Source organism: Aotus nancymaae, unplaced genomic scaffold (assembly GCF_030222135.1).
Source record: "Aotus nancymaae isolate 86718 unplaced genomic scaffold, 86718_ANA_hifiasm-v0.15.2.pri h1tg000002l, whole genome shotgun sequence".
Lineage (NCBI taxonomy): Eukaryota > Metazoa > Chordata > Mammalia > Primates > Aotidae > Aotus > Aotus nancymaae.
The window spans coordinates 52,725,397-52,752,388 of record NW_026988413.1 but is presented as its reverse complement, the minus strand read 5'-3'; the positions used below and the strand labels follow the sequence as shown (position 1 = coordinate 52,752,388).

General features: G+C 41.3%; 1 protein-coding gene across 3 annotated transcripts in view; it reads right to left on the bottom strand.

Moving 5' to 3' along the window:
- Positions 1–4,575: 4,575 nt before the first annotated feature.
- Positions 4,576–26,992, bottom strand: part of PUS7 (pseudouridine synthase 7) — a 63,306-nt gene continuing 40,889 nt past the window's right edge. For 2 of the 3 annotated variants that reach the window (XM_064374649.1, XM_021673120.2), the window contains exons 10-16: positions 19,284–19,345; positions 17,955–18,115; positions 15,614–15,740; positions 13,258–13,359; positions 10,310–10,439; positions 6,965–7,056; positions 4,576–6,014 (exon numbers count right to left, since the gene is read on the bottom strand). In XM_064374649.1, the coding sequence (XP_064230719.1) occupies positions 5,878–6,014; positions 6,965–7,056; positions 10,310–10,439; positions 13,258–13,359; positions 15,614–15,740; positions 17,955–18,115; positions 19,284–19,345 (811 nt within the window). In that variant the 3' untranslated portion in view covers positions 4,576–5,877. The remainder of the gene's footprint in view (positions 6,015–6,964; positions 7,057–10,309; positions 10,440–13,257; positions 13,360–15,613; positions 15,741–17,954; positions 18,116–19,283; positions 19,346–26,992) is intronic. The other variant, XM_021673126.2, reaches the window with a different exon arrangement.

Sequence of the window (26,992 nt, the reverse complement as noted above, 5' to 3'; positions counted from 1 at the left end):
AAAGAAAAGGCAGGGTGCAGTGACCCATGCCTGTAATCCCAGCACTTCGGGAGGCTGAGGCGGGTGAATCACTTGAACCCAGGAGTTCGAGACCATCGTGGCCAACATGGAGAAACTCCTTCTCTACCAATAATACAAAAACACTAGTCAGGCATGGTGACACACGTTTGTGGTCCCAGCTACTAGGGAGGCTGAGGTGAGAGGACTGTTTGAACCCAGGAGGTGAGGGTTGTAGTGAGCCGAGATCCCGCCACTACACTCCAGCCTGGGTGACATAGAGTGAGACTACATCTCAAACAAACAAAAATGATTATTAGTGATCCTGGAGGAAGCCCAAAAATAAGAAGCATGGAAGTGAGCTTGAGGAAGGCTCTAAGTGTAAAATCTTAGATCGTCAATATGAGCCTAGACCTAATTACAACATAATCCCTTTTGCACATTCATTGTTTGCCTGTAATCATCAGCATCTCCAGGTGTTGATAGATGCAGGAGGAAGACAAGAGGGGAGGGTCCCAGGAGAATCTTGGTCCAGCCTCAGCACTGGGACAACGGGGTGGAGCCAAGAAGTTCGTGCTCCTTGCTTGGGGAAGGAGCCTGTGTGGCCTGGAATCAATCTGTGAGGAGGGGGCCTGTTAGCAGAAATCCCTCTCACTTTGCTGAGTTTTTTTCCTTTTCCTTTTTTGCCCAATAAATTCTGTTCCCCTCATCCCTCAGTGTCTACATGCCTAACTTTTCCTGGTCATGACACAAGAACCTGGATATAGCTGAACTAAGGAGCAGAAATTCTGCAACATCTGCAACTGTATTATATCTTTTTTTTTTTTTGAGATAGAGTCTCACTCTGTCGCCCAGGCTGGAGTGCAATGGTGCGATCTCGGCTCTCTGCAACCTTCACCTCCTGCGTTCAAGCAATTCTGCCTCAGCCTCCTGAGTAGGTGGGATTACAGGCATGTGCCACCATGCCTAGCTATTTTCTATTTTCAGTAGAGATGGGGTTTCACCATGTTGGTCAGGCTGCTCTCGAATTCATGACCTCAGGTGATTCGCCTGCCTCGGCCTCCCACGTGTTGGGATTACAGGCGTGAGCCACCACTCTTGGCCTGCAACAGTATCACATCTGATCAATATAGACTCTCCTTTGTATCTAGGGTGACTGATTTATTAACTGGGTCAGTGCTGTACACCAAAGAGCCACTAGTCACACATTTGGCTATGGGGAAACTGAAACTGTGGCAGAGGAGCTTAAGTCAAGTTTAAGTAGCCACATGGCTAGTGGTCACTGTGTTGGCCAGTACAGGTCTGGAACCTGGCTGCTTCGTGTGTACCAGGCTCATGTACCCTCTGGGAGTTAGTTAGAAATGCAGTATTTCAGATGCTACCTGGACCTCCTGAAATACATCCTGCAGTTTAAAATCACCAGGTGACTCTTACGTAAAGTTTGGAAAGCACTTACCTAGAGTAGGGGGTCTTATTGAATACACTGAAGCCCCTAAAACTGTATAAAAAGTTTGCATGAATTTGTAACACACACATATATGGATACACACGTTCCCGCTTTCCTTCTCCTGAAAGCAATGTCTATACTTCTCTCTCAGATTTTCCAAAGTGTTCATGATCCAAAACTAAGTTCTACCCTACACAAAGTGGGAAAGCAGATTTCACTGAACAAAGAAAGCCTTAAAGTTATCCTTTGCTGAGTAGGCAAATGCTTTCGAATTTACAAAGATGAGAAGCTGCCCATACTCAGCTTTGTCGTTCTTCCAGTGTGGTTTTATTTCTTCTTACGTCTGAAATAAAAAACTACACGGTACACTCCAGATCTGCTTTGGTTTCAAAAAGGCACATGCACGTCAGTTATCAGTGCACATGGGTGGCTATAAAACATTTATATGTATTCTATTTTGTATTATACACACACATTCTTATTTTTTAAGTGTAAATTGACCACAATATACATTCCAGTGCAAATACCAGTTTGTGTTAATTCATGCAGCCTGGAGCAACTGGTGAAGTTTTAAGTATTGATGTACTATTGCTGTTACCAATTTTTTGGTTGATTTAAAACTGGCATAATGGCTGTCCAGTTATTACCTACAATATGAAACCATGAAGATTCAGGAATCAATCAGGATTTTTTTTTATTAGTATAATAGGAGTCTGGTTATTATATACAACATGAAACCATGAAGAAAAACATTTTAAAGAACAATCTTGATTATTTAGCTTCCTTTTCCATTATGGAAGAGTGTTGGTTTTACATTATAATAAAAATAATGATCCTTTATTATTTCTTTTAGGCAAAAATTTAGGAAGCGATGATACTTTTATGTGGAGGATAAGGTTGCTTTCAGGCTTTGTAAATTTGCCAAAGAGAAACTTCCTCCATTCGTGAACAACAAAACATGATCTGAATTCTATGCTAAGGTAATTATTTATTTCAGGTTAAGTCCCTAGTTAGGTGGTGTGTCCCTGAGTCTCAAAACAGCTTGAAGAGTCCACCTTGAATCATTTATCCACTGGTGTTTATGAAGAAACATGTACAAACTGGTATTAGCTAACACAGCCAGGAAAATTAACTTATCATATGGAGCCATAAGTGTTTCCCAGATGAAGAAAATACAAGTTTAGCCTCACTTTTGTTTTGGAATGCAAATTTATACTGGTTGAGCATCCCAAATCTGAAAATCCAAAATCCAAAACTTGCCCATTGGAGCATTCTGGATTTTTGGATTTCAACCAGTAAGTTGAAGTGCAAATTAAAAAAAAAAAAAAAAAATCCAAAATCCAAAACACTTCTAGTCCCAAGCATTTTGGATAAGAGACACTCAACCTGTAAATGCAGAACTGCTGAATGCAATTGCCAACAGAAGACCTAGGTCCCTTTATAAATAATTTTCAGTCAGATGAAGGAGAGAAACTGGCTATTACTGGAAGGTACAGACAGGACTACTATACACTTAATACATGTTTAGCTTTTGTAAGACAAAATATACATATATGTGTGTGTATATATATATATATGTGTGTGTGTGTGTTTTTTTTGAGACAGGGTCTCACTATGTTGCCCAGGCTAGTCTCGAACTCCTGTGCTCAGGCAATCCTCCCACATCGGTCTCGTAGTCCTGGGATTACAGATGTGAGCCACCATGCCTGACCTAGGACAAAATATTCTTTCAAAACTAGCTAGCTAAAAGGATAGTTTAGTGGGCTAGGCATGGTGGCTCACATCCATAACCCTAGTACTTTGGGAGGCAGTGGTGGGCAGATCATTTGAGGACAGGAGTTGGAGACCAGCCTAGCCAAACATGGCGAAACCCTGCCTCTGCTAAAAATACAAAATAAGCCAGGAGTGGCAGCCGGTGCCTGTAATCCTAGCTACTCAGGAGGCTGAGGCACAAGAATCACTTGAACCTGGTAGGGGGAGGTTGCAGTCAGCCAAGATCACACCACTGCACTCCAGCCTGGATGACAGAGCAACACTTTATCTAAAAAAAAAAAAAAAAGACAGGCCGGGCGCGGTGGCTCAAGCCTGTAAACCAAGCACTTTGGGAGGCCGAGGCGGGTGGATCACGAGGTCAAGAGATCGAGACCATCCTGGTCAACATGGTGAAACCCCATCTCTACTAATACAAAAAATTAGCTGGGCATGGTGGCGCGTGCCTGTAATCCCAGCTACTCAGGAGGCTGAGGCAGGAGAATTGCCTGAACCCAGGAGGCGGAGGTTGCGGTGAGCCGAGATCGTGCCATTGCACTCCAGTCTGGGTATCAAGAGCGAAACTCCGTCTCAAAAAAAAAAAAAAAAAAAAAAAGACAATTTATGATATGTCCAATCCCTTTTTTTTTTCAATTTGGTGTCATGACTCAGATCCATGTCCAATCTTTTTTAAGACTCAGCAATGTGGATGTCATTAAAACAAAAGGGTTGAGCAACAGTTCACTGCCAGGCACAGTGACTCACACCTGTAATCCCAGCACTTTGGGAGGCTGAGGGAGGTGCATCACCTGAGGTCAGGAGTTCATGACCAGCCTGGGCAACATGGTGAAACCCCACCTCTACTAAAAATACAAAATAGCCAGGCATGGTGGTGCATATCTGTAGTCTCAGCTACTCAGGAGGTGGAAGCAGGAGAATCGCTTGAGCCCGGGAGGTGGAGTTTACAATGAGCTGAGATTGTGCCATTGCCCTCTAGCCTGGGCAACAGAGCAAAACACTGTCTCAAAACAAAAAAACAAACAAAACAAAACAAAACAAAAACAGTCCTCAATCTCATTTCTACTACCGATACAAGACAAATTGTCATTCACACTCCCATGGAGCAATGCTCCTGGTATGGGAGCTCTTTCCTATTTATTTCTTTTCTATTCCAGAAAGCACACTGGAAGATGAGTGAGTGATTCCAATGTAAGAATAACCTGGAGTCCAGTCCAATACAGTCAATTAAGCATAGCATTTGACTCATTATCCTCATACTTCACAGCTGATCACAAGACATTTTGGTTTCAACATCATTTCTGATGAGGATTCCTCATTCATTTCATTTAGTTCCTTACCTTCAGTCAAGGTCAAGATTCTTATCTGCACTGATTTCATATATTTATTTGACTTATTTACATAACCAGTAGAAAGGAGATTTTAAAAATATTTATTACATTTGTTTCTAGAAATCATAGAAAATAAAACTTGATACAATTATGATACACAACTTTAGAAAGGCGTATCTATCCTTTCATACCAGAGAAAAGTTTATGCAGTGTCAGACACGGAAATACCAAAGCCACTGGTGACAAAGGGCAAACAAACGCTACTGATAGATGCTCTTGTACATTTCTATAGTTTTCTTCTCTACCGTTATTTATTTTATAGCAAATACCAGTCCAGTGGAAAGAGTTCTGAACATAAAAGGCACCTAGAGTAAAAATTACACCTTCACTAGTAAAAACAGCTATACACGATTACATAAAGAAAAAAAGCCCGGCCGGCACAGTGACTCACACTGGTAATCCCAGGAGTTAGCCTCCGCAACATGGCAAAACCGTCTCTACAAAAAAAGACAAAAATCAGTTAGGCGTGGTGGTGTGTGCCTGTACTCCCAGCTACTCAGGAGGCTGAGGTGGGAGAGTCACTTGAGCCTGGGAGGTCTAGGTTGCAGTGAGCCAGAATTGAGGATTGCAGGATTGCACTGCAATCCAGCCTACACTATGGAGTGAGACCCTGTCTTGGAAAAAAAAAAACAACAAAGGATAAAAGAAAAAGGTTCTATCAATGCAAATCTCCTGCAAGGCATTGATAATATAAATGTAAAAGCCACTGCAACTAAAGTCTATAAATGCTTGCCTGAATCTAGTACATAAGCAGGATAATGATGATCACTGTTTACAAATTTGTAGATGTTTTATTATCATTTAAATCAGCATGAGTACTGTATTAATATTCGTGGGTGGCAGTTATCAAATTATTTACCCACAGTCCAGATTTGTTTTGTTGCACTTGCTCTTAAAATGTACGGTTGTATACTCCATCATAGATGTGTCAAAAACTCCTGCTGTCTTTTGAGAATGGAGCAAAACCTAAACCTGATACTTTAAACCAAAGTCCTTTTTTTATTATTGTAAAGCTGACATCTCACTCTGATTGAAGCACCTGAAGTTTATTTGGACCAATTCATATTCTGAGCTAAAATTAAGAACCTCAGGATTTGTGTACATGTACAAATATTGCAAATTATTTCTTTAAGCTAATAAAAAGTTTAAAAAATACAAATTATTTTTTATTACAAAGATTTGAAATCCATATGAATCTGAACTAAGCCAGAAATGCACAGGGAGCCAGGAAGCAAACACTTGTGTGCATTTGCTGATCTGTGGACAAGGTACTGCTCAGCGAAGCCAGGTGGTATTCAGCTGCGTCTGGTTCTTGATACTGGTATCCATTTTTAGCACTTCTCGAATGGCCATGGTGGCATATGTAGAAGGGGGTAGAGAAAAATCCATTTTCAAAGCCCTGTATTTGCCTTCTGCCAGGCAAGAAAGAAGAAAACAGTCAGAAAATGAAGGCAACTGCAGAAAGACCAGAGAGTGTCACATAATCTCTACACAAATACAAAGAACTGTGCTCCTTTCCTTAGACTCTGTTTCCCAGGAGGCCTCCGAGAATGAGACTATTAAGAGATCTGTGAGTGTGAACCTGCGGAACGGTTACGGAAATTCTACCCAGGAGCTTTCACAAAAGGGCAGATGACAGAAGAGCACAAGAGAGAAATGCATGTAAAGTTAAAAAATAATAATAAAAAATTATGGCCTGGGAAGAAAAAACAGAAAAAGGAATGGCAACAAGAATTTAATGATGAGAATGCCAATTTAATTTTTTTTTTTTTTTTGAGACAGAGTCTTACTCTGTCGCCCAGGCTGGAGTGCAGTGGAGCGATCTCGGCTTACTATAACCTCTATCTCCCAGGTTCAGGTGATTCTCCTGCCTCAGCCTCCCGAATAGCTGGGATTACAGGTGTGCACCACCACATCCGGCTAATTTTTTTTTTTGTATTTTTAGTAGAGACAGAGTTTTGCTATGTTGGCCAGGCTGGTCTGGAACTCCTGACCTCAAGTGATCCACCTGCTTGGCCTCCCAAAGTGCTGGGATTACAGGTGTGTGCCACCATGGCCTGCCACCAATTTTTTAGACTCTTCCTGAATTTTCACTCACCTTTGGTAACTCCCTGTAGGGGTTGGGGAGAAAGACTCCATCACCTAATATCACAACCATCTGTAACACTCATTCATTTTCAGGAGGATTTACCGGTTTGATTTACTAACCTCCAGCCATAATCATGAAAGTAAGGTCATAAAACACAACAATGAAATCATGGGTGCTGGTAGTGGCTGTAAGAGCAGTTTTCAAAAAAAATTAAGTTTTTGTTTGAGAAAATATTTCAAAGTCGACACAGAGCTGATGACTGAGTAAACTTACCAGAAGCAAAAACTGGTGGTGGCTTCCCTTCTAGGTTGTCCACATCTGTGTTGAAAAGTGGAATTTTGGGATCATCATATGCAACAACTTCCCTTCAAAATGTATGAATAAAGGTAAGTATGAATGTGAACTTTCATACTAAGCCACTCGCCATCATTTGTTTAAGAAAAACACATAATTTACTGTAAATAATTACAGTTAGGACTCCTGAATAACAGAGCAGGGCCAGATTTTATACTTAAGTTTTGCATACATATATATAAAATTTTTTTTTTTTTTTGAGATGAAGTCTCACTCTGTTGCCGAGGCTGGAGTGCAGTGGCACAATCCTGGCTCACTATAACCTCTGCCTCCTAGGTTCAAGCAATTCTCATGCCTCAGCCTCCCCAGTAGCTGGGACTATAGGTGCCTGCCACTATGCCCAGCTAATTTTTATATTTTTAGTAGAGATGGGGTTTACGATGTTGGCTGGGGGGGGTCTCAAACTCCTGGCCTCAGGTGATCAACCTGCCACAGTCTCCCAAAGTGCTGGGATTACAGGTATGAGCCACTATGCCTGACTCAATCCAATTATATTATATTAGTTATTTAAAAACATACAACTGGGGCCAGGTGTAGTGGCTCATGTCTCTAATCTTAACATTTTGGGAGGCTGAAGTGGGATGACTGACTAAGCCCAGGAGTTCGAGACCAGCCTGGGTAACATGGTGAAACCCCATCTCTTTATATTAATAATTAAAATTTTTAAAATGTACAATTGACAGTTCTTTTTAAATGAAGTTGATAAGTAGTAAACTTCACTTTGCACAGTCGTGACCAAATCAATTATGGCATTTACATTTTCTCCAGAGTGGGTGCCACAACCAACAACATCTTGTTACTAAGGAAGAACAGTTCTCTGGAGTGGGGAAGACAAGGTCCAACCATGTGGACCTCTTGCCATAATCCAGAGAAGAGGAGGGAAGAAAGATGGAGACAAGAAGGAAATAGGGAATGAAAGAATTTCCAGGGAATAAACAACTAGTTCAGGATTTCATTTTATTTTATTAATATTTTTTTTTTTTGAGATGGAGTTTCGCTCTTGTTACCCAGGCTGGAGTGCAATGGCGCGATCTCGGCTCACCGCAACCTCCGCCTCCTGGGTTCAGGCAATTCTCCTGCCTCAGCCTCCTGAGTAGCTGGGATTACAGGCACGCACCACCATGCCCAGCTAATTTTTTGTATTTTTAGTAGAGACGGGGTTTCATCATGTTGACCAGGATGGTCTCGATCTCTTGACCTCATGATCCACCCGCCTCGGCCTCCCAAAGTGCTGGGATTACAGGCTTGAGCCACCGCACCTGGCCCAGGATTTCATTTTAAAATTATCAGATAAAGCTTTAGGTAATACTAGGTATTAAAATTTGTTTTTGAGACAGTTTCGTTTTGTCACCCAGGCTGGACGGCAGTGGTGTGATCATAGCTCACTGCAGCTTCTATCTTCCAGGCTCAAGCAATCCTCCCACATTGGCCTCCCAAACAGCTGGGACTACAGGTGTACACCATCACACCCAGCTAATTTTTGCATTTTTTTGTAGAGACAGTCTTGCTATGTTGCAGAGGCAGGTTTCAAGCTCCTAGGCTCAAGTGATCTTTCCACCTCTGCCTTGCAATAAAAAAAATTTTTTTTTGAGATAGAGTTTCACTCTTGTTGCCCAGGCTGGAGTGTAATGGCTTGATCTTGGCTCATGGCAACCTCCGCCTCCCAGGTTCAAGTGATTCTCCTGCCTAAGCCTCCCAAGTAGCTAGGATTACAGGCATGTGCCACCATGCTGGGCTATTTTTGTATTTTTAGTAGAAACGGGGTTTTTCCATGTTGGTCAGGCTGGTCTCGAACTCCCGACCTCAGGTGATCTTCCTGCCTTGGCCTCCCAAAGTGCTGGGATTACAGACGGGAGCCACCACAGCCGGCCATAAAATATTTTTAAATGAACTAATACAAGTAATCTTTTCCTCTCTGGAAATACGATGTTAAAACAACCAGAGCAGTGTTTGGAACTCACAGCTAATTCTAAGTAAGGTAATTTGCTCAGGGATAGCTCTTTAAGCAAATCTAAAGTTTTCAGAAATAGGAAAAAAGTTCACTCTGTACAAACTACTTCAATAATTCAGTGAAGCCAACAAAATGTAAATGAATTCACTTTCTGTAACTGTTTATATTCAAAACAGCCTCCTTATTTCTTTTCTTTTTTTAGAGACATGGTCTCACTATATTGCCCAGGCTCCTCTCAAATACCTGACCTCAAGCAATCCTCCCACTTCAGCCTCTCCAGTCTCTGGGATTACTTATGAGCCACTATGCTCAGCTTACCGTCATTTACTTCTTGATGACTTGAAAAATACATAGTAGCAGAAGCAGTAACAACAGTAATAATAACAATAATAACTAACACTTATGAAACACTTACATGCTGGGTTCTAAGCACTGAAAAATATAGTCATGCACTGCTTAACAACAGGTACATGTTCTAACTCTTGTCAGGCAATTTCATCACCATGTGAACATCAAAGAATGTACTTACACAAACACAGATGGTATGGCCTACTACACACCATGGTTATAGAGTATAGCCTATTGCTCCTAGACTACAAACTTATAAAGCATGTTACTGTACTGAATACTGAAAGCAACTGTAACACAATGGTAAGTACTTGTGCATCTAAACAGAGAAAAGGCACAGGCTGGGCGTGGTGGTTCACGCCCATAATCCAGGTGGGAAAACTGCTTGAGCCCAGGAATTTGAGGCTGCAGTAAGCCATGATTATAGCACTGCATTCCAGTCTGTGCGACAGAGAAAGAACTTGTCTCTATTAAAAAGAAAGGAAAAGAAAAGAGAAAAGAAAAAAGGTAAGGCTGAGTATGGTGGCTCAAGCCTGTAATCCCAGCACTTTGGGAGGCCGAGGCAGGAGTTTGAGACCAGCCTGGCCAATATGGTGAAACCCTGTCTCTACTAAAAATACAAAAATTATCCAGGTGTGGTGGCGGGGTGCCTATAAGCTCAGCTACTCCGGAGGCTGAGGCAGGAGAATCATCTGAGCCTGAGAGGTGGACGTTGCAGCGAGCCAAGATAGCGCCACTGCACCCCAGCCTGGGTGACAAGAGTGAAACTCCATCTCAAAAAAAAAAAAAAAAAAAAAAAAAGTAAGTAAAAATATGGTTTTATAATCTTACAGGACCACCATCATATATGCAGTCTGTCACTGACTGAAAATTATTTGTGCAGTACATGACTCTATATAAGTGAAGCAAGAGCTTACAACTTATATAGTAGTTCAGTTCTATTTCATTCCAGATTGATTACTCACCAGCTAACATTCTGAGGACGAATAATGATCTTTCGGTAGGCCCCTGACAAGGAATAATCTCGGATTTTGTGTCTCATGTTGTCAATATCAAGATTGTCAGCTGTGAGCATTTCCCTGTAGGCTTCTCGAACTAATATAAAATATAAAAAGTTAACTGAAATGCAGCCTGTCAGCCAAGTTATCTTGAACTATATTACAAATAGAGTAACATGTAAGCTCAGTTAGATTGCCCTAATAAAATTAGTCACCTTAATTTATAATCCAAAATCTGTTCCCTGGAATCAATATTTAGTGACTGAGTAACTAGAACTAGAGGATGTATTCAGCTTTGGTTTGGCCAATTTGTAAGTTATTTTTGCAACCAGTCAGGGTACCTGTGGTGTAAGCTTCCCAGGCCAACTACAAAAGGCCATTTCATCCGAAGTTGCTAAACTACATTTTATATGGGCTGAGAGTTGGAAGACACTATATACGGAGGCTTCAAACTCTCTGTGGAAGGGCTAGTTATAAATAAATGTATAAAAATAAGAGACCTTGGAAAACCATCTGGCTCAACTGCGCACCTGATGTAGAGTCTTTTTTATAACACTCAAGAGAGACGGTTTTCCAGCCTTTGCTTGGGAAATACTTCTTCCTGAGACATGCAATTATTAGAAAGTTCTTCCTATTCCAAGCTGAAATCCATTTTCTTATAACTTGTGTTTACTGCTTTGGAACACAGTAGATTAACCGTCCTCTTTCACATATGGTCATAAGTACTGGATCTTTCAGCCATACCTCTTTACACCAAACGATGCTTCCCACAGCTGTCCCTCCTTTAACATTTCTGTATATCCCATCAAACCTTTTATCTGACCCAGGATAATAGGTTCGTATACAACAAAAACACCAGATATTTTAAACTTTTTATACAAACTACTATCAAACTGGGCCTTTTCTATCAGCATTTGGTCACTGGGAATAAATGTGGGAATTTACATTTATTCCTATTAAATGCCTTCTGCAGTTTTTTTTAACATCTTACTAAATTATTTATTGCAAACTTGCCCCTCTATTACAACTTCTGCTAGGCTTCTACTTATTCAGTAACTAATACAAGACACTGAATATGAGGTGTCATACATATTGGATAAATTATTGAACAGATAAATACAAATACAATGAAATCGAGTTTTAAAAAGTAATACTGCAATAGAATATTATGCAATTCTTAAACACATTTTTCATATAATTAATATTAACTATTTTGTACAACATGCAAATATAACAAGCAAATTTCTTTTTTTTTTTTGAGACAGAGTTTCGCTCTTGTTACCCAGGCTGGAGTGCAATGGTGCGATCTCGGCTCATCGCAACCTCCGCCTCCTGGGTTCAGGCAATTCTCCTGCCTCAGCCTCCTGGGTAGCTGGGATTACAGGCACGCACCACCATGCCCAGCTAATCTTTTGTATTTTTAGTAGAGACGGGGTTTCACCATGTTGACCAGGATGGTCTTGATCTCTTGACCTCATGATCCACCCGCCTCGGCCTCCCAAAGTGCTGGGATTACAGGCTTGAGCCACCGCGCCCGGCCCCGCAAATTTCTTTAAGTTACTCATAAACAATATTGGCTAGAACAGGGTTCCTCACTACACACTAAGGACAACAGGGATCCCTAAATCAAGCACTGTCAGATACCAGGTATGCATATGTTACATACCCAGAAACCTGAAATATCACCCATCCAGTCTACAAATGGCCATCCTGGTTAAAAGGTTTTCATGGATGGCTTTGTCAAAGGCTTTGCTGAATTTATGTTCTCATTGGTACCAGCAAAGTTCCTGATCCCGAAAGGTTTAAGAGAAAAGACGAAAATAATGTTTTCTTTCTTATGATGGTTGATTTTGAGTGTCAACTTGACAGGGGTAAGGGATACCCCAGCAGCTAGTAAAACATAATTTATTTTCACTGTTTCAGTAAGCACTGAGCTCAGGCTTCTTCTGAGAGGGAAATCTAGGCATTTGATTAGAGTGACCGGACTATGCCAGGTGTGTCGGTGAGGGTGCTTCTAGATGAGACTCGCATGTGAGTTGGTGGGCAGAGTGGAGAAGATCTGCCCTCAAGGTGGGTGCACACCTCCAGTTGTCTTGGGGCCTGGATAGAACATAAAGGCAGAGGAAGGGTGAATTCTCTCCCTCTCCTTCCCAGAGCCAGATGCCCTTCTTCACCTGTCTCTGGATGTCAACTTCAGGTTCTCTGACCTATGGACTCTGGGACTTATATCAGTGATCCCCCAAGTTCTCAAGTCTTTGGCCTCCAAATGAGAGTTATATCATTGGCTTCCCTTGTTCTGAGGCCTTCACACTTGGACTAAACCATGCTACCGGCTTTCCCAGTTCTCCCACTTGCAGATGGCCTGTCGTGGGACTTCTCGACTCCACAATCAAGTGGGTCAGTTCCCTGAACAAATCACCCCGCCCCTGCTTTTATTTTTTTTGAGACAGAGTCTTGCTCTGTTGCTCAGGCTGGAGTGCAGTGGCGTGATTTCAGCTCACCACAACCCGTGCCTCCCAGGCTCAAGCCATCTTCCCACCTCAGCCTCCCAAACAGCTGGAACCACAGGTGCGCACCTCCAGGCCCAGCTAATTTTTTTTTTTTTCAGTAGAGACGGGGTTTGCCAGGTTGCCCAGGCTGGTCTCGAACTCCAGAGCTCAAGTGATCCACCCATCTCAGCCTCCCAAAGTCCGGGGATTACAGGTGTGAGCAACCATGGCTGGCCTGTTTATTTTATTTTATAATTTCAACTTTTATTTTAGATTCGGAGGTAGAGTTTCTTAATTTAAATTATCCATGTGAATGCATCCCTTTCTGGGAGACTGTCATAAATAACTCAAGTTTATACATGTTTGATATAGTAGCTTCATTATGTTAAACTTGTTTTAACTATTTTCCCCATACAGGGAACTTACTTTTATGCTTTGGGTAGATAACATCGAAACCAGGCAAGGGCATCACCACATCATGGATAGAGTAATTATTAACATCATCTTCCTCAATATAGGTGGGTGTGGCTGTAAATTCACAAGTGAACAATAAATTAAGAAAATAGGCAACATTTTTATGAGGTCAATCTTCTAATTATACACATCTAAGCATGTCAGAAGTTCAAGTTAGTACAGGTTCAGTGGCCTAGAAAGCTTAAAGAAATTAAGCGGGGGCCAGGAGCAGTGGCTCACACCTGTAATCCCAGCACTCTGGGATGCTGAGGTGGGCAGATTGCTTGAGCCCAGGAGTTCCAGACCAGCTTAGACAACATGGCGAAACCCCATCTCTATAAAAAATGTAAAAATCAGCCGGGTGTAGTGGCAGACACCTGCAGTCCCAGTTACTCGGGAAGCTAAGGCAGCAGGGTCACCTGAGCCTGGCAGGTTGAGGCTGCAGTGAGCTGTGATTGTGCCACTGCACTCCAGCCTGGGGGTTGGAGTAAGACCCTGCTTCAAAGGGAAAAAAAAAAAAGAAAAAAAGAAAAAGAAATTAAGTTTGGAAACATATCCTTCTGTCTTTTCTGCTTTACTGAAGAAATAAAAATCAAGGATTTAGAAAAAGTAAAAAAAAAAAATTGTTTTTTGAGACAGAGTCTTTCTCTGTCACTCAGGCTAGAGTGCAGTGGTGTGATTAAGGTTCACTGCAGTCTCGACCTCCTGGGCTCAAGTGATCCCACTGCCTCAGCCTCCTGAGAAGCTGGGACCTTAAGTGCATGCTACCAGGCCTGGCTAGTTTTTAAATTTTTTGTAAAGATGGGTCTTACTTTGTTGCCCTGGCTAGTCTTCAACTCCTGGCCTCAAGTGATTCTCCTGCCCTGGCCCCGCAAAGTACTTGGATTACAGATGTGAGCTTCTGTGCCCAATCTAAAGTAAAATTTTCAATGAAAATTTAAAAACATTTACCTCTCAGCTACATCCTCAGTTTTTTGGAATGCCTACTATTTAAAATCAAGAAAACATTTTGAAAAGCCATCATACTACAAAATCGTATTTGCAATGGCATCATAAATGGATGCATTTTGCTAAAAAAAGATAAACAATTAAAAAAAAACAGTGTGTACTTAAGAGGATAAAACACAGCAGCACCCAGGATATTAAAATACACTGAATGGGATCAACACGGCATGAGGAAAACTTGTTAAATCAAGAAAAATAATTTAAAATTTCTGAACAAAATTAGAAGCTTAGTGGGTTTACAGGGTCTGCCTGCAGATGGGCAGACTATGTATTCAGCTAATAGATGGTAGCCTAGTATGCCAGACACACATGGAATTTGGAATCAAACAGACTGGACTCTGAATCCCAGTTTTTTCTGTTTTAACTAGCTGTGGAACCTTGGGCAAGTGACTAAACCTCATCTGAAAAACAAAGAAAATACTTCACAGTAACACTGGGGGCTCTAAATGAAAAGACACAGGTACAGGGCTTAGTGCCAAAGCCTGGCACACAGTACAGGCTCCATAGCAGATGGGATATTAGCACTGTCTTGGGAACATTTTGGGTACAGCATATACTAAATGCCCATTCTATCATAGCCCACATGCAAAGTCAGTGGCAGTCTGGTGTTGAGTTGAAGAAACTCTTTATGCCTGGCTGACAAGATACATCCAGAGGTATATTTATTTGCTAGACCTACATAAAAGTTTCGAAAGAGATTTCAGCTATCATTTAGCTCAAATCCTATTTGAGTTGAGAAAAGGGAGGCCCAGAGAGAGGTGGGGTTCGTGGCTCAAGCCTGTAATTCCAGCACTTTGGGAGGTTGAGGTGGGCAGATCACCTGAGGTCAGGAGTTCGAGTTCAAGGTGCTTACTCAAGCAGATGTGTATTTTTTCTTTAAAGATACAGATAAAAACTAACCAATGTAAGTTACTAGACATGTTTTTTTTTTTTTTTTTTTTTTTTGAGATAGAGTCTCACTGTGTCACTCAGGCTGGAGTGCAGTGGCGCTATCTCAGCTCACTGCAACATACACCTCCTGGGTTCAAGCAATTCTCCTGCCTCAGCCTCCCATGTAGCTGAGATTACAGGCGTACACCACCACACCCGGCTAAATTTTTGTATTTTCAGTAGAGGCAGTGTTTCTTCATATTGGCCAGGCTGGTCTCACCTCCTGACCTCAGATCCACCCACCTTGGCCTCCCAAAGTGTTAAGATTATGGGCATGCGCCACCACGTCTTGCCACATCTCTCTTAATTAGTAGCTGGGCTGGATTTTAAAGCCACTAATGGCAACTAACTGAACCCTAGCTTGGTTGAATAACAAAGACATTTGCCTTTTTACCTCCTTTGAGAACAAGGTCCCCTGGAACAGGTTTCAGCCCATAGTCTTCTATCCTCTTGCTTACCATATTATTCCACACGTAGCTTTGGTAGCTATGAATATACATCAAGCGATTATTTCTGGGTATCTGGAGGGAAGAAAAAAATAAGCAAGAAAACATATTCTGAATATAAAAAGTGTTGTACTTTTTTTTTTTTTGAGACAGGGTCTCGTTCCATTTCCCAGGCTGCAGTGCAGTGGTGCAATCTCAGCTCACTGCAGCCTCCGCCTCCCAGGTTCAAACAATTCTCCCACCTCAGCATCTCGAGTAGCTGGGATTATAGGGGCATACCTCCATGACCTTTTTTTTTTGTATTTTTAGTACAGACAGGGTTTCACCATGTTGGCCAGGCTGGTCTCGAACTCCTGACCTCAGGTGATCTGCTCACCTTGGCCTCCCAAAGTGCTGGGATTACAGACGTGAGCCACCACACCCAACCAAAAAGTGCTGTACTTTCTACCTTGCTTGTTCAGTGGTAATCCTAGTATAAGAAACTTCTACTATATTTATTTATTTATTTATTTATATTTATTTTTGAGACAGGTTTTCACTCTGTCGCCCAGGCTGGAGTACAGTGGCATGATTATGGCTCAGTGTAGCTTCAAACTACAGGCTCAGGAGATCCTCCCATCTCAGCCTATTGAGTAGCTGCAACTACAGGTGTGCACTACCATGCCTGGCTAGTCTTTTGTATTTTTTCTAGAGACAGGGTTTTGCTATGTTGCCCAGGCTGGTCACAAACTTCTGGGTTCAAGCAATCCACCAGCCTCAGCCTCCCAAAAGTGCTGGGATTATAGGCATGAGCCACTGTGCCCAGCCAAAACTTTTACTTTAATCTCTCATTTTTCTTTTTTTTCTGCTACTTTAACTTCTCATTTTTTTTCCTCTACTTTAATCTCTCATTTTTCTTTCCTTTTTTTTTTTTTTGAGACAGGGTCTCACTCTGTCACCTCGGCTGGAATGCAGTAACACTATCTTAGCTAATTGCAACTTCCGCCTCCCAGGTTCAAGTAATTCTCCCATGTTAGCCTTCTGAGTAGCTGGGTGCACGCTACCATGTCTGGATAATGAGGGTTTTTTTTTTTTGAGACAGAGTCTCGCTTTGTTGCCCAGGCTGAAGTGCAATGGCGTGATCTCGGCTCACTGCAATTTCTGCCTCTCAGTTTTAAACTATTCTCCTGCCTCAGCCTCCCAAGAACCTGGGATTACAGATGCCTGGCATTTTTTGTATTTTTAGTAGAGATGGGGTTTCACCATGCTGGCCAGGCTGGTCTAGAACTCTGGACCTCAGGTGATCTGCCTGCCTTGGACTTTCAAAGTGCCAGGATTACAGGCGTGAGTCATTGCACCGGCCTGTTTTGTATTTTTAGTAGAGACAGGTTTCGCCACACTGGCCAGGTTGGTCTCAAACTCCTGGCCTCAAGGGATCTGCCTGCCTCAGCCTCCCAAACTGATGGGATTACAGGTATGATGCACTATGCTCGGCCATAATGTTTTTTAATTTTTTATCTTTTTTTGTTTTTTTTCGGCCATAATGTTTTAAGAAAAGTTTATAAATTTGTATGGGGCCACATTCAAAGCCGTCCTGGGCTGCATGTAGCCCACAGGCTGCAGGTTAGACAGGCATGCCTTACATCAATGGCACAGTGTGCAAACTCAAGGAATTTACACATCAATTTTTGAGCTAACAGTGCTTTTTTTCCCATAATGCCATGGAAAGAGAGAACCTAAATTATTGAACTGACAACTAATTTCATGCACTCAGAATTCTGCTTTCTTTGTGCATCTGGGAAAAGACTTAGTTTAAGGGTTAAACTTTAACATGTCCTGGATTATACATATCCAAATACTGGCATGGGCTACACTTGCTAGTATGGTACTTCCTACTCTTGAATCACCATGATGAAACCAGACTAAAATGCAACTATTTAGACTGCCTGCTGTTCAATCCTTTTACTAAAGCAGTTTATAGTTCTGGCGATGGAATGATCAAGAAATGACTGTACAATAGATTCTGAATTTCTCCAATACCAAGAGACTTAATTTAAACAGAATTTCCACTGAAGATTATGGTTTCCACATTGATGCTTTTCTTGTGCCCTCAATAAGTAATGCCCGCATCCACTCCCTCATCACCACTCAGGGTCTGAGCAAAGACTACTCAGGTCAAACAGCTCAGAGATCACCTAAGAATCCTTATTTACATTCTGCTCTTTCAAAATTTAGTAAAATCCTTAAGATGAAGTTTAAAAAGCATTAAAACACCTTAAGCCATTGCCTGACTTCACAAATTGCACTCACTATGCCAAATGCAGAGACTATATTCTTCATTCCATATTTTGAAAGTCCTCGAAGCAGCTGCCCTTCCACACACCTTTTGACAGGTAGTTTTCTGAGGGCAGCAGTTGGGTCTTTGGTCTTCGCCCATTCTTCTCTGCATTTAACCAAGTAGCCCTTTTCAGCTGAGGGGGAAAAAAAACTATGAATAAATGACTTACCCAACAGACAGACTTCCATAACTTAAAGTACAGTTCACAGAGAACATAAAATTAGAAATGCTATTTGATATAGGTGCTGTTTAGAGCTTCCACTCATCTGAGGAAGTGCAAAGACGGGAAATGTAGAAAGTTTACAGAACTATTTGGCTTTATCAACATGCTATCACCCTCTGGTCAACAGTACAAGCCATTTAACTGTTCATTATCATAGCTGATTTAACATGACCAAAAGTTGCTAGTACTTTTTTCCTTCTCTCTTTTTCCATTGTAATGTCAAGTTTAACGGGCAGGGTGTACTTGCCTTAAAATTAGATAACTTCATCTTTTTATAGTTTGCAAATGAATCATCAAAGTGAGCATAATTATATTGACAATCAGTAAAGCAGTAATTAAATCTTTTTTCATTCAATGTGATTTTAGAGATATTTTCTGGAAAATTTTTGGTGAATTCTTCACACTGCAAATCCTCAAGATGTTTTTACCAAGTTTTTATATTCTATTATACTATGTTTTAACAAAATAACCACAGGTGAAATGTTTTAGATTTATATACACTCATATTTAGAAATGAATAAAGAAAAACGTATTTATTTTTAAAATATATTTATTGTTATGAATTAATACACTGAACGAGCTAAAGAGCTAAAATAGAGGCCAGGAGTGGTGGCTCACACCTGTAATCTCTGCACTCTAGGAGGCTAAGGCGAGTGGATCACCTGAGGTCACGAGTTTGAGACCAGCCTGGCCAACATAGTGAAACTCCGCCTCTACTAAAAATACAAAATTAGCCAGGTATGGTGATACATGCCTATAATCCCAGCTACTCAGGAGGCTGAGGCAGGAGAATCACTGGAACATGGGAGGCGAGGTTGTAGCATTGCACCCCAACCTGGGAAATGAGACTGAAACTCCGTCTCCAAAAAAAAAAAAAAGCTAAAATAGGATGTAAATTATAAATCTTAAATACATACATAAAACTGTTGAAACATATACATAAATGTATACTTTTATTGTAAAAACAAATAAAATACTGAAATAATCCCAGTTTGCACAAATGCTTTTATTCAAAGCAATTTCATGAATACCTAGCCATACATTCTATTTATTTTCTTAACATGAATTTTATTCTCACCTCCAGAGCGGGGTTTCAATATTAAATCCATGACTTCTGTCCAGGAATTCTGCAGTATAGCTCTAAAATTAAACAACATTTATTTTACTTAATTTTGCATGAAGATAAACTTTATATGCACAAATCTCTGAAAAGTCAACAAATCACATTAACTATATATTGAAGCCTTGACCTCCCAAGCTCAAGCGATTCTACCAGCTCAGCTTTCCCGCCACCCTGATGGTAGCAGGAACTACAAATGCACACCACCATACATGGCTAAGTTCTTAATTTATTGTAGAGATGGGGTCTCACTATTTGTCTTAAAATTCTGGGCTCAAGTTATCTTCCCACCTTGGTGTCCCAAAGTGTTGAGATTACAGGCGTGAGCCACTATGCCTGGTCCTACATTATCTTATTAAACTTAAGAGTAAGCAGAGAATCTAGTATGATGCAGATTTCAAATGTAAAAGGACTTCTACCAAAATAACTTTAAAAAAAAGAGAATAAAATTGAAAACATAATGCTTACCCATAATATTTAATATCATTTCAGTTTAAATGTGTTAATAGTACAAATACTACCTAGTCATGCTTTAAGTAGTTATACATGTTATTTATTTATTTTTGAGACAGAGTCTCACTCTGTCACCCAGGCTGGAGTACAGTGGCATGATTTCAGCTTACTGCAACCTCTGCCTCCAGGGTTCAAGCGATTCTCCTGCCTCAGTCTCAGAGTAGCTGAGACTACAGGCACCCACCACCACGCCTGGCTAATTTTTGTGTTTTTTTTTGGTAGGGGGGTGGTTTCACCATATTGGCCAGGCTGGTCTTGAACTCTCGACCTTGTGATCCACCCGCCTCGGCCTCTCAAAGCGCTGGGATTACAGGGGCCAGCCACTGTGCCCATCCCACATGGTATTATTTATATAAATCACAGTTAACTCTTTATGTGTGAAAACATGTTTGAAACTTTGTGTGAAACTCGTTTGATTTCTCCATGTTAATACCTTCTTGGTATTATCTAGGCAATAGAATACAATTTGCTCTTCTATATTATTCTTGTCAGAATGGAAATATCTTGATTATCTGATGATTATAAAATTTATATATGCTTTTTAAAAATTTTTATTTTTTCAAAGATGGGGTTTCACCATGACGGCCAGGCTGGTCTTGAACTCCTGACCTCAGGTGATCCACCCACCTCGGCCTCCTAAAGTGCTAGGATTACAGGGGTGAGCCACCACGCCCGGCCCATATGCTTTTTTTAAAATTTAATTTTAATTTGTTGAGATAGTCTCCCTCTGTCTTTTAGGGTGGAGTGCGGTGGCACAACCTTGGCTCACTGCAACCTCTGCTCTTGGGCTTAAGCAATTCTCCTGCATCATCCTCCGGTGCAGCTGGGACTACAGGTATGAGTCACCATGCCTGGCTAATTTTTTATTTTTTGAGATGGAGTCTCACTCTTCTGCCCAGGTTGGAGTGCAGTGGTGTGATCTCAGCTCACTGCAACCTCTGCCTTTCAGGTTCAAGCGATTCTTGTGCCTCAGCCTCCCAAGTAGCTGGAATTATAGGATTGGGCCACCATGTCTGGACAATTTTTGTATTTTTAGTAGAGAAGGGGTTTCACCATGTTGGCCAGGCTGGTCTTGAACTCTTGGCCTCAAGTGATCCACCCATTTCAGCCTCCCAAAGTGCTAGGATTACAGGCATGAACCACTGTGCTCAGCCCATTTTTATATTTTTAGTAGAGATGAGGTTTCACTATGTTGGCCAGGCTGCTCTCAAAACTCCTAGCCTCAGGTGATCTGCCACATTGGCCTCCCAAAGTACTGGGATTACAGGCGTGAGCCACCATGCCTGGCCTATATACGCTTTTAAAAAACTGAACGGTATATAAGGCAGGTTACATGTTACTCAATCTCTAAGAAATGAAGCACTGTTAACACTTCAGAGTGTATTTTTGACCTTTTTGGTGAATCTGTAAGTATGTAATTCTTCCTTTAACTTTTACTGTATTATTGCTATACTCTATCTGAAAATTTTTTTCCTTTAAGATTTCTGGTCTTGGAGTCTTACTTAGCAAGACCTTTCTCTATCAAAAGAACACAGGAATCCCCTTCTAGTAATTTTTCTGTTTTTCTAGTTAATTATGTTTCTTCTTTTTCATATTGAAGTTACATAATAAAGGCCATTTCTGGATATTAAACTGTTTAAAATGCTATTTGGTATATATTGATGACATCATATGGATTTTCAATCCAACAATGTAATTACATCAACAGATTTCCTATTGCTGGCCATCCTCACAGTCCTGGAACAAGCCATGTTAAATCAGTCTTTAAATCATTCCTGGGGTGATAAATTATTTACTTGGATAATCCTTTAGACAATATTGACAAAAAGAGTAGAGTACTAGTTGGTACTAGGCACTGGTCTGCCAGATATAATAGACATAGATTTTTACACTTAAAAACCTTGGTTAGGCAGGGTGTGGTGGTTCATGCCTGTAATCCCAGCACTTTGGGAGGCTGAGGTGGACAGATCACAAGGTCAGAAAATTGAGACCATCCCAGCTAACATGGTGAAGCCCCATTTCTCCCAGAAATACAAAAAAATTAGCCGGGCATAGTGGCACGTGCCTGTAGTCCCATCTACTCGGGAGGCTGAGGAAGGAGAATTGCTTGAACCCAGGAGGTGGAGGTTGCAGTGAGCCCAGATCGCGCCACTGCACTCCAGCCTGGGCGAAAGAGTGAGACTTCGTCTCAAAAACAAAAACAAACAAGCAAGCAAACAAAAAACCTTTGTTAAGTATCAATTACAGCTTGCAGGCCTAATCTGGTTGTCCACCTAATTCTGTAGTTTTATTGGAAAACAGCCATGCTCATTGATTTGCATACTGTCCATGGCTGCTTTTGCAGTGTTAACTCCAGAGCTCAGTACCTGCAACAAACATTAAATGACCCACAAAGCCTGAAATATTAACTACCTGTTCCTTTATAGAAAACCCTTTGCCACCACCTGACATAATAAACAGTTTCTTTCAGTTTCTACCTTTTTTTTAGACGGAGTCTCTCTCTGTTGCCCAGGCTAGAGTGCAGTGGTGCGTGGTGCGATCTCACTGCAATCTCCACCTCCCTGGTTCAAGCGATTCTCCTGCCTCAGCCTCCTGAGTAGCTGAGACTACTGTACACCACGCCCAGCTAACTTTTCTGTTTTTAGTGGGGTTTCACCATGCTGGCTAGGATGTCTCAATCTCCTGATCTCGTGATCCACCTGCCCTGGCCTCCCAAAGTGCTGGGATTACAGGTAGGAGCCACCACGTCCGGCCCTAAACTGTTTCTTAACTGCAGGACTTTTCAACACCTTTAAGATGCCACCATATACTGTAAAGGTTCAGTATACAACGCCACATTAAATATAAACAGATCTTTACAATGGGCCATCCTACTTAGCACACTACACATTAAGGTGTTTTGTACTTTTCTTACTTTATCTTTCCTTCTTCTACCTTCTTTTATTTTACTGTGGTAAAATAAATATAACATAAAATTTAGATTTTTGGCTATTTTTAAGTGTACAGTTCTGTGGCATTATGCACATTTACATTGTCAGGGCAACCATCACCACTGTCCACCTCCAGAACTTTTCAATCTTCTCAACTGCAACTCAATACCCATTCAATAAAACTCCCTATCTACCCATCCCCCTAACCCCTGGCAGCCACCATTCCACTTCCTGTCTATGGTTTTGACTACTCTAGGAACCTCATGTAAGAGAAATCACACCATATTTGTCCTTTTGTTACTGGCTTATGTCAGGTAACATAAAGTTTCCAAGGCTTTTCCATGTGAGAGCATGTATGAAAATTTCCCTCCTTTTGAATTACTCAAGCCTGGGAGGTGGAGGTTGTAGTGAGCCAAGATTATGCCACTGTACTCCAGCCTGGGCAACAGAGCAAGACTCCATCTCAAAAAAAAAAAAAAAAAAAAAAAAAGCAAGCAAGCAAACAAACAAAATCCCTCCCTTTAAAGGCTTACATACTCCATTGTATGTATATGCCACATTTTGTTTGAATAAACACTTGGGTTGCTCCTACTTTTTGGCTATTGTGAATAGTGCTGTTATAAACGTGTGTACAAGTATCTGGTGAGTTCCCACTGTCATTTCTTCTGGGTATATACTGAGATGTGGAATTGTTGGATCATAACATAATTTTTATTTATTTTTGAGACACAGTTTCACTCTTGTTGCCCAGGCTGGAGTGCAATGGCATGATCTCGGCTCACCGCAACCTCTGCCTCCCAGGTTCAAGCCATTTTCCTGCCTCAGCCTCCCAAGTAGCTGGGATTACAGGAATGCTAATTTTTTGTATTTTTAGTAGAGACAGGGTTTCTCCATATTGGTCAGGCTGTTCTTGAACTCCCGACCTCAGGTGATCCACCCACATCGGCTTCCCAAAGTGCTGGGATTACAGGTGTGAGCCACCACACCCAGTCTATATTTACTTTATTTTTTTAGACGGAGTCTTGCTCTCTCACCAGGCTTAAGTGCAGTGGTACGATCTCGGCTCACTGCAACTTCCACCTCCTGGGTTCAAGAGATTCTTCTGCGTTAGCCTTCTGAGTAGTTGGGACTACAGGCGCTCGTCACCACACCCAGCTAATTTTTGTATTTTTAGAAGAGATGGGGTTTCACCATGTTGGTCAGGATGGTCTCGATCTCTTGAGCTTGTGACTAGCTAGCCTCAGCCTCCCAAAGTGCTGAGATTATAGGACTGAGCCACCATGCCCAGCCTATATTTAATTTCTTAAGAAATCACCATACTGTTTTCCACAATGGCTACACTATTTTACATCCTCACCAGCAAAGCCCAGGTTTCTTATTTCTCTGCACCCTTACCAACACTTATTTGTTTTCATTGTTTTGTGATGGTAGCCTTCCTAATGGATATAAAGTGGTACCCATGGTGGTTTCAATTTGCATCTCCCTAATGACTTGTGATGTCAAACACCAATCTGTGTATCTTTGGAAACACATTTATTCCACTCCTTTGCTCATTTTTGCATTTTTTTTTTTTTTTTGGTTGTTGTTGAGTTTTAGGAGTCATTTAGTCCTTTATACATTCTAGATATAAGTCTTATCAGATATATGATTTGAAATATTGTCTCCTATTCTGTGGGTTATCTTTTCATTCCATTGATAATGTCCTTTGATGCACATGTGTTTTTTGTTTAAAGTCCAACTTATCTATTTTTTTCTTTTGTGTGTTGCCTGTGCTTTTGGTGTCATATCCAAAAAACCACTGACAAATCCAGTATCATGAAGCTTCCACCCATGTTTTCTTCTAAGAGTTTGTGTAAGTGCAGCTCTGCTCTATGTTTAGATCTTTGATCCACTTTGAGTTTATTTTATTTTTGAGACAGAGTTTCACTGTCACCCAGGCTGAAGTGTAGTGGCGCAATCTTGGCTCACTGCAACCTCTGCCCCCCTGGGCTCAAGCAATTCTCCTGCCTCAGCCTCACAAGTAGCTGGGATTACAGGTGTACACGCCACCACCCCCAGTTAATTTTTGTATTTTTTAGTAGAGATGGGGTTTCACTATGTTGGCTAGGATGGTCTTGAAAGCCTGACCTCAAGCAATCCGCCCACCTCGGCTTCCCAAAGTGCTGGGATTACAGGCGTAATCCACCATGCCTAGCCTATTTTAATTTTATATATGGTGTAACTTGTAAGGTAAGGGTCCATTTTCAGTTTTTTGCATGTGGATATCCAATTTTCCCAAAAATTATTTGTTGAAAAGTTAGCCTTTCCAATTTGAATGGTCTTATCACCCTTCTCGAAAATCATTTAAACAGATGTGAGGGCTTACTTACTCTACTTTTCTTTCTTTCTTTTTTTTTTTTTTTTTGAGACAGAGTCTCACTCTGTCACCTCTGCCTCCTGAGTTCAAGCGATTCTCCTGCCTCAGCCTCCCGAGTAGCTGGGACTATAGGCACATGCCACCACACTCAGCTAATTTTTATATTTTTGGTAGAGAAGGGGTTTCACCATGTTGGCCAGGCTGATCTCGAACTCTTGACCTCAGGTGATCTACTCACCTCAGCCTCCCCAAGTGTTGGGATTACGGGCGTGAGCCACTGTGCCCAGGTCGCTTTCTTTTTTTAAAAGTTTTTAAGGTATTCAATAATTCACATACCATATAATTCACCCATTGAATTTTAAGTGTACAATTCAATGGCTTTTAATATTTTTAAAGAATCGTGGAGCATTACAGAATTTTAGAACATTTTTATCACCCCCCCCCCAAAAAAAAACTCCTATCCCACTGGCAGTCACTCCCCATTTGGGCTGTTCCAGCTCTTTCTCTATAGATTTGCTCACATTGGAAATTTCATAGAAAATTTCTTCTGATTGTGGTTTTGAAGTAAAAAAAAGAAAAAAGAAAGAAAGAAAAAACAAAGAAATGGATTCATTCACTCATTCACAGGCAGGGTCTTGCTCTGTCACCCAGGCTATAGTGCAGTGGTGGTACACTGTTCACTGCATCCTCAAACTCCTGGGCTTAACTGATTCTCCTGCCTAAGCCTCCTGAGTAGCTAGGACCAAAGGCAGGCAGCACCACACTCAGCTAATTAAAAAAAACTTTTTTTTGTAGAGATGGGGCCTTGCTATGGTGCCCAGGCTGGTCTTGAACTCCTGGCCTCAAGTGATCCTCCCACCTTGGCCTCTCAAATGGGGTTACAGGCATGAGCCACAGTGCCCAGCTTACTTAGCAATATGTTTTCAAGGTTCATTCATGTTGCAGAACGTTATCAGTATTTCATTCCTTTTTATTGCTAATATTTCATTGTATATTATTTTATATTATATATTCCATTGTATATTTTGTTTATCCATTCATCAGTAGGTGGACCTTTGGGTTGTTTCCAGTCTTTTGGCTGCTATAAACATCTGTATAAATTTTTGTGTGAACATATAATTTTCAATTGTCCTCAGTATATACCTAGAAATGCAACTGCTGGGTCATATGCTAACTTTGTAACCTTTTGAGGAACTTCCAGGCTATTTTCCAAAATGGTTATACCATTTTACATTTCCACTAGGAATGTACAGGGGTTCCAATTTCTCCAGTCCTCACCAACACGTGTTATTCTCTCTTTTTTATTTCAGCCATCCTGGTAGATATGAAGTGGCATCTCACTGTGGTTTTGATTTGCATTTCTTAAAGATTAGTGATGATAAGCATCTTTTTGGGTGCTTATTGGCCATTTGTTTATGTTATTTTAAAAAAGGTCTGGCCGGGCGCGGTGGCTCAAGCCTGTAATCCCAGCACTTTGGGAGGCCGAGGCGGGTGGATCACGAGGTCAAGAGATCGAGACCATCCTGGTCAACATTGTGAAACCCCGTCTCTACTAATACAAAAAAATTAGCTGGGCATGGTGGCGCGTGCCTGTAATCCCAGCTACTCAGGAAGCTGAGGTAGGAGAATCGCCTGAACCCAGGAGGCGGAGGTTGCGGTGAGCCGAGATCGTGCCATTGCACTCCAGCCTGGGTAACGAGAGTGAAACTCCGTCTCAAAAAAAAAAAAAAAAAAAAAAAAAAAGGTCTATTCAGGCCGGGTGCGGTGGCTCAAGCCTGTAATCCCAGCACTTTGGGAGGCCGAGGCAGGTGGATCACGAGTTCAAGAGATCGAGACCATCCTGGTCAACATGGTGAAACCCCGTCTCT